General features: G+C 36.0%; 1 protein-coding gene across 1 annotated transcript; it reads right to left on the bottom strand.

Annotated features, from left to right (window-relative positions):
* Positions 1-1,312: 1,312 nt before the first annotated feature.
* Positions 1,313-7,933, bottom strand: LOC129270048 (uncharacterized). Its single transcript, XM_054907465.2, has 3 exons — positions 7,619-7,933; positions 6,180-6,391; positions 1,313-2,546 (listed from the first exon to the last, which is right to left on the bottom strand). Exons 1-3 carry the CDS (start codon positions 7,863-7,865, stop codon positions 2,526-2,528), a joined length of 480 nt encoding a protein of 159 aa, XP_054763440.2. The 5' UTR covers positions 7,866-7,933; the 3' UTR covers positions 1,313-2,525.
* Between the last annotated feature and the right edge of the window lie 504 nt (positions 7,934-8,437).

Below are 8,437 nucleotides of genomic sequence, written 5' to 3'. Positions count from 1 at the left end.
GAACAAGTTGACTATCTGAATAAACATGCGCGCGCGTGTTTCATATTTAGACCTAGAATCTAGGCATTCTAAATACATCTTTTATCATGAAAATAATATTAAATAAATACCTTATTCATTAATACCTAATGAGGGCGCGAAAACTGATGATATTATGGCCTGAAAACTGGACATTTTAAGCACTTTTTGTAATCATAAATAGGATGCATCAAGTTCACATATTTCAACCATTAATGCGAGCACAAATCGCGAGCCAACATTTTTGATAAACTGTCATGAAAAAGGGATTTTAAGTAGTTTGTTGTATAATCAATATTGAGACATGCATGACTCGCCAATCAAAATGCGAGCGTGCAGCGCTAGCTGATACGTTTTGGCAATCAGACCTGAAAAGGGATATTTAGAAGACTTTATGGAATACACGAAAATGATAGGTTCCTGATAAATCAAAATTTGCGAGCGCGCAGCACGAGCAGAAAATGTTATTATTCAGACCATAAAACTGACAGTTTTACATAGCACTTTTTAAAAACAATTTTTAAATCACACAAAATAATGAAAGTTCGATTTCCGAGGTGAAATATGTTTTGTATATTGACTTCCAAACTTGATATTTAAACTGCATATTGAACAAGATATGAAAATCACCCAACAGGCAATGCGAGCGCGAGCGAAAATTTTATATAGTGACATGAAAGATATTTTATTTTCCAAGTCTTCCCCTCATCTTATTTTATTCACTCGTCTTCCTCCTCTTCTTTTTTCTCCTCTTTCCCCCCTTTTTTTTCTATCTTTCGTTTTTTTTGCTCCGCCAATAGGGGGGGGGGGGCGGGCCCCTCGGCCCCCCTGGATCCGCCTATGTAACTCTGAGGGTAAATCCACATGCCTACGGGCAACTTACATGTAGGAGAATTTCTTTTTTATGAACTCTGACCCTCATGCCACTCTGGCCTTTATTGCTGTTAAAATGTTCTTTTACTTTGTATGTATTACATGTATTTACGAATAGATAATAATCTTTGAATAAAGGACATTTTAGTGATGCTGTGTTTTGAAGAATATTTGAGTCCACCTTATCCTACTTCACAATGATATCACCAATGAGGCAAATTTGAAGTTCAAGTCCTCATAGAGTCATGCGTATAGTGATAAGTCATAGTAGTACGTGCTTGTTTTTTCTTTAAATTTCTAGATCTAGTTTGCAATTTTTCCATTCGTTATCAAACTTTTCAGTTCGGTTAAATCCATACAAGATATTATGCAATCCTGTTATCAAAATCTCTTCAAAGAAACAAAAACATCTATAACATGTCATGAGATGAATTAAACATTTAATGTCGAAAATTCATTAACTCTATTTAAGGCCAAAACTACAAACATGGCAAAAATAAACAAGCTTAAGTTCATAAAGTAGACGATATTCGAACAAGGGCATCGATAATCATCATCCTTTTCATTCAAAATTTGTATCTTAATGATAAATAAGAAAGTGAGGTAGTTCGAGTGGGTTACGTGACAAATATATTTTGATAAAGGCAATGAATGTTTTGATATATATAGAGATCATGAAATCGATTAGCCATAAAGAGTTGCGAGTAATCAATATTCATTTTGTAATAGAGAACCCAATTGCCTCCAGTAGAATAATAACGATTCATTTATGTTCTCAAATATATCATGTATATAGACATGAGCAAAGAGCTTATGGCGTAACATGTACATCTATATACAAAATCTGAAGATGCGATCGACATCTGACTTACAATTTCAGCGCACCCGGAAAGAATACTGAATAATGTTGCGTTAAAGAGTGTAAAAACAAAACAGAAACGTCATATGAAAATTGATCATTCTGATACATGTGTGGGAGACCACGATAATATTCTATAGGTGGAGATAGCAATGCAACCTCGAGGTCTACTCATCAAAATCAATCAAAAAGTCAGTCTTTAGGGCTCAGATAACCATGCAATTACATATAAGAAAGGCAGAGCAAAGTGAAAGGATACAACGGCCAAAGCAATACATAGAAGTAAAATAAGTGGAAATGGAAACTGTTCTGTGTTCCGCTGGATAGATAGCGTGTTCACACTCAAATTGTTACCAAGCAGCACTGATGAGCAGGTATCGATATTTGATGCGTTGGACTTCAGTCGTGAAAAGTCATCAAAATCGCTTTGTCTTCTGTTCTCTGTTGCGTTCAAATTGGCGAGATAACGAGAATGGGATTGAAAGGGGTCCTCAGTGTAGGCAGGGGTTGGATTCGTACTTTCGCGTCGATGCCTCATTAGTGAATCGGTGAGAAAGGGGTTTCTGTCTTGACTAGAGGTAGTATGCATGTATTCTCTGAGCTGTCGTGGTGATGCATTTGCTTGAAGGGAGGTTGAAGTGTGAAGAGAGCCTGTGCTGCCCTCTTCAATATGCGTTGAGTGACCTCGGTTCACATCGTAAAGATAACTCGATGAAATAATGGGTGTAGGATGATGAGTGTGAATGTGACCTGATCCTCCCGGGTGCTGTCTGTCCTAGTCATCATTCTGAAGCTCCTGGAAAGGGGGGGGGGGGCACACATGATAGAAACATAAATATACATCAAGTGGGCTATTCAGAAACAATGTTTGAAAATGAACATGTACAGTTTACATACACCCAGGAAATTTAAAGAAAAGTTAAAACTTGCCAAACATAATATTTACTGTATCTTGTGCTATCATGACGAATTTAATATCAAACAAATGAGTATGTCATGCCCCTTCATCACATTGCTTTGTCATCAGGAGCTAAAAAATATGTAGGTGTCATTTTTCCCCAAACCGGCAATCTTCATATTTTAGACAAAATGAAAATAAAAACTTGAAAAAAAAAATCATATTTGTGCTAGTTACTTCTCAACACAAACATTTCAGATTACACTTTTTGTTCATTGGTAACATATCATGATACATGTAGAAAAAGTAATATAAATAATTGATTTTAATGATAATAATAATAATAGTATAGGGTATTTATATTGCGCACATATCCACCTTGTTAGGTGCTCAAGGCGCTCCTATATTACCCGGCTAAGCTAGGCGTTTTTTTATATCTTTTTTATATATTTTTATATCTTTATGAAACGATGTTTGAAAATATAATAACAAACAAAATAATACATTGGCACGAATATTCCTTTTTTTTCTTCAAACAAAATTCCACCTGAAGTATACTTTAATCCCAACGGTATCCCAATCATGTGAAAGAGTTAATAATACGCTCTTTCATTTGATACCAAATTCGTCCTGGTAGTATTTATATTTATGAAGATATACTAAATGTTTGGAAAGCAAATTTCACTGAATTCCATGGGTGTACATGTATGTAAACTTTTGGCCTCGACTGAATGTGTACCTTTCGGCCTTTTGTAATGATATCAGAATGACATACAGGCCAAAATAGCAACAACAATGAAAAAAAGCAATGATGTTGACGATGACATGTATAGAATAATCCTCTCTTGTTTAGGAACGGCTTTAACGAATGATGTGATGTCTGCATATTTGATCTGATTTTAATCCCCTACGATTTCTCTAAATACCCTGAAAAGCATTTCGTTTTATTTTTATACAATTCACACTTTATTCAGATCATTACCCCCAACAAGGATTCCTTTAATTATTTATCTTATCATTAATTTTTACACTTATATTTTTAATGCAATACAAGGTTTCTTCAGATCATTACCCACATGTCCCAAATTCACCACTTTCATCGTTTTACTTTATTCTAATTTTTTCTAAAACACTTCCAAAGTTCCAATATTTCTTCCGATCATTAACCTGAATATTTTTTTTATTCACTTCAAGTTTTCTCCAGGGTACCGTTTCATAAAGACTTGTTGTAATAATAAATGCAAGATTTCTCTAACAAATTTACTATCAGCCAATTAGATCGAAGGATTTCAATAGCTTATGACTGTTATTGTAAATATGTTATTGTAACAAGTTTTATGAAACAGACCCCTGATCATTACTTTTCATTTTTAAACTTCACTCTATTCATTGTTTTGCTTTTTTTACAGTTAAGAATGCCTGCATCATGGGGTCATAAGCGTATTTATCGTCCCAAATAATACCATCTACGTATTAAACTACATTTTGACTCTCAGGTTTGCTTTAAAATGAAGTTAAGACAAGAAACGAATGTTTATCAATTTGTTGAGGAGCCTGGAGAATTGCAATACGATATCGAAGAACACGCAGAAAGCATGCTAGACTTTAAGTAGTCTAAATCTTTGTAAGCAAACACGGGTTTCAAGAGTAATGGGCACTTAACATGCTGGAAAATAGGTTAGCTTGTTCATAGACATGTAGTTGATAATGGGTATAATGACCAACAAAACCGTCGTTATCATCAATGTACTAATGTCCATATTTAAAAAAAAATGCTAAAATTTATTCCTTTACCAGTCATAAAGCTAAATCACTGAAATGTATGATTTTTGTTCATTTCTTTACTCATTTATATTTATTTAGTTATGTTTGTGCGCATCATGATCTACACATATTTACGCTATGCGTATGACGTCACAATGGATGAACAGGTGGTTAATCAGCTGCTGTAGGTATCAGCTGGTTTTTCAAATGGGGTGGTATTCTGAGATCCATTTTGTCTACCTGCAGATCTGGGGCCCGTCTTACAAATACTTGCGATTGATCCGATAAATCGCAGCTATGGAAAGCTGGCAAAGTCAACATATGAAATCCATGTTTGCTCTAAATTTCTTCTAGATATGAATGTATATCCGTAAATTCATTGATTTCTTGTCAGTTCGGTATGTTCTCCTTTGATTACAAATGACATTTAAAAAAAAATATGACATTGATGGATTTCCAGAGATACGATTGATTGGATCAATCGTAACTCTTTGTAAGACGGGGCCTGATATTTTATTTCATAAAGCTAATAAGCTGAAAATAATTCATGGAAGAATGTTGAATACTACTACAATCTCTGAATTTTTTACTCAGAAATGCTGCAAAGTATGACGAATATGACTAGAGTTGGACTAAATTTTAGCGTGGTTTGGATTTTCTCCTTACATAGATACATGGCCTTTGGTGCGTTTTGGGGTGTTTTAAGTAAACAATCTTGCTCCAACAAAATTGCTGATAGTTTGAAAACAAGCACATGAACCTCTGTTTTTTATCATTACACTGCTTACATGTAAGTACACCTTCCTCTACAAGCTCGCAAATTTTGGTAAAATGACATGGATTTTGAATAAAGTGCAGCATTTATTGTATACTTCTCATATTTGTTATAGAAATTTCAATACTTTGAGATTATGTTTTTGTCTTTTCTCACAAAATTTTAAATAAATTAAGGTGCTACTAGCCTCAAAAGGGCAAACAAATAGCCATATGAATGAATTCTTCATCTTCAGTATACAATTCTGGACTATACTATGACATTTGATGAAATTTACATAGATTTTGACTTTTGACTTATAAAGGTTTAACCTAAAAATGCCAAATCATTTTTAATGCACAATTCTGGACAACTGCCAATTGGGTGAACTTTAAAGCTCAATAGCAAAAAATCAAGCATATGAACCCATGCTATTTTTTGCATACCGGTATTTGAAATATTCAGGTGCTTATGTAACTCTGTGCAAAATTTGATGAAAATGACATGGATATTTTGGTATTTGTCATGGAAATGCCAGTTCTGGCATTCATTGTGTTATGAGGCAATGCATTTCCTAAAATGTTTGAACCTTTTTTTATCGTTGATTCTAAAATCTTACAAGAACGGGACAAAGCAAATTTCTGCAATATTGAACAGAGCCTATATTGTAAATCAATTTGAGATATTACTGGTCAAAAGGAATGTTTTCCAGTTAAAAATGAAAAGCAACAAAGTTAAATGGGTAACAGAATCACGCTCATCAGGGCGTCCCCTCCCCAAACTGGATCCGTGCTTCATACATGTCCGTGTAGTGTTCTATCCCTAGACGAGTCCATATTTCATAATTATTCTTGACAAATTTTATACATTTCTAAGATCATTCTTCAAACACAAAGTTTGTAAATTATTTTATGGTATCACTTAAACTGAAAAAAAAAAAGCATATCCAAATAAAAAAATATTTTCTTAATGTAATAAATGCAAAACATTTAAGCAAATGAACCTAATCTTACACTGATTCTTGGCTTTCCCCAAAGGTTGGTGAGTACCCCAAGCGTAGCGACAACGTATGGGAAGACGACGTTGTAGATGAGCTGCCAAACTGAAAGTAGGAGTTCCAGAATGTATCTGGAACCATGGATGACGACGGTCACCCCAGCAGCAATAAGGGCACAGAATCCTAGTGTTGGGAGGAGAACTGCAGTGGCAGTGGTTAGAATAGCCCCTGAAAACAAAGAGATCATACAAGTTTTTGAAATAATGAAATGAATTATATATTGCTATTCTCATGAGTGGCCATGTCGGGGGGGGGGGGAGTCGCTCAAATTTGGAATTTTGCATCTAGCAACAATTTGAAGGAGGCCCTCTCAGAAGTTATTGGTATGAATGAAGGTATAAAGAAATCTCACTAAATCGCCGCGCATGGCTATTCTCAAATACTCAGACATCAGGACCTTAAACAGTGAACACGATATTTCACTACAATTCCACATTCAACTACATACATAAGTTAGTACCCTACACTATTCCTTCATCCACATGATCCAGGACTGAGCATTAAAATACTTGCAAACATGTAGGTCAAACTTAATTCCAAGTGTTAAAGTTTTTACGATCATGGATGCATGAAGTTTAGGAACAAACTGAAAAAAAAAACCAAGAAACATTTTTCCAAAGTGATTATGTCGGGATTATTAATTGATTATTGACTTTTTTTTGGCAAGAGTATTGCAAGATGACAATAAAAGCTATGATCAAAGAAAAAGACATATTTAAAGTGCTCATTTCCATACAATGTTATAAAACACTACCAATCAGGGATCTACAATCGTATTAAAAATCTTTGATTTTTTAGATGTCTATTTTATCAATGTTTCGTTTGTTGTTTAACTGTCATTAGTGTGTTTTCGCCCAGCGTCGTACGACGCTATCAACGACGTAGAACGATCTCTTGGTTCGTGCGTCCGTCGCGCTCAACTCTCGCTTGTAAGCAGTTTCGCAAATCGCTGATCGCGGCCGGATCGACCGGAAGTATGTAGACTGCATGACGTCACCACTACTAGGGAAAATCCCGCGCCCGCGCTCTATGAACTGGCTGTCGGCGCGGCTCAGCTCAGCTTGCTCACTCTACAAGCGATCTGATTGGCTGTTGACGGCTGTTGACAAATCCTACGTTCTAATGCGGACGCCCGCTAATTTGCGGAAGAACCGTCCGTGATTTGAGCTCAAGATCGCTTGGGCCTCTGTTTCCATGGAAGTTGGCAATTTTTGCACACGACCCTTACGTTCTACGTCGTACGACGCTGGGCGAAAACCAGCTATTCATGGATATTGGTGAAATTAAGGGCTTTAAGGCAGTAAGCCCTATTTAGAATCGATATTTTCACTTCGTCTTTGACGTGTACGATACGCAGAAACATGGTCAGATGACCTCTTAAACTTTATAATTTACCTTGGACCCAGAGTAGCATTGTCAATCCGACAAACAATGATGAGCCAATGACGATGATGAATGAGGTGATAGGGATGCTGAATGTTACAAAGACTGCAAGGAGAAAAAGAGCCGTCTTAGGTTTGTCCGCTGCAAAGGCCTTAGCCTCTCCCCACCTCTGACCAAAACGAAGTGTTTTGTTCATGCTTTCAGTCAGCTGGCCCATATTCATCATGGACATGACAGAGAGGCGTTGACTGCTTGCCATGTCGACAATGGCTTGACTAGCCCTAGGCCTTACCTCTACCCGTGGTTTTCAGAACGAATTTGCCAGATCTGAAAAGTAAAGAATGTGAAAATTGAATTATAATTTAAAAGATCTCGATCTAGGCCTATTCAGATTTAGATCTAAGTTAGGTCTAGAACCTCTACACACGTCTTTAAGAAATTAAGTCCTGCCCAGCCCCAGGCCAAGGCATATGCACACAGAGTGTCAGAGAGTAGGCTACGCCTACTTTCTAGTCTACCCACTTGTTGTGTGTCTGGACAATCGAAATTTAAACAGCCATTTCGTTGTTTGAAAACTTAGACTAGTAGTAGTAGAGAGATCGAGAGTCTAAGTCTAACGTAAGACTTAGATATAGGCCTAGTAGAATCTAGACTAGATCTAAGTTAGATCTAGAATATATCTAATCAAGAGCTAGACCGTCCTAGACCTAGGCTAGACTAGATAGTGACAAAATTAATAATATTAGAGAACAAAATTGAAATGAAGATGATTAGGATCTAGATCTAGGTCCTAGACCTAGGATCTAACTTACAACTATTGAATAATATTTT

This window comes from Lytechinus pictus, chromosome 10, assembly GCF_037042905.1.
Source record: "Lytechinus pictus isolate F3 Inbred chromosome 10, Lp3.0, whole genome shotgun sequence".
In the NCBI taxonomy this organism is placed as follows: Eukaryota; Metazoa; Echinodermata; class Echinoidea; order Temnopleuroida; family Toxopneustidae; genus Lytechinus; species Lytechinus pictus.
This window is presented reverse-complemented; position numbering and strand designations above follow the sequence as displayed.

Excerpts from the sequence above, each read along its gene's own strand:
- LOC129270048 (XM_054907465.2), bottom strand. The coding sequence starts at position 7,865 with ATGGCAAGCAGTCAACGCCTCTCTGTCATGTCCATGATGAATATGGGC. Across the intron at positions 6,392-7,618 it reads AATGCTACTCTGGGTCCAAG|GGGCTATTCTAACCACTGCC; the intron begins GTAAATTATAAA and ends CTTTGTTTTCAG. Across the intron at positions 2,547-6,179 it reads GGGGAAAGCCAAGAATCAGT|GAGCTTCAGAATGATGACTA; the intron begins GTAAGATTAGGT and ends CCCCCTTTCCAG.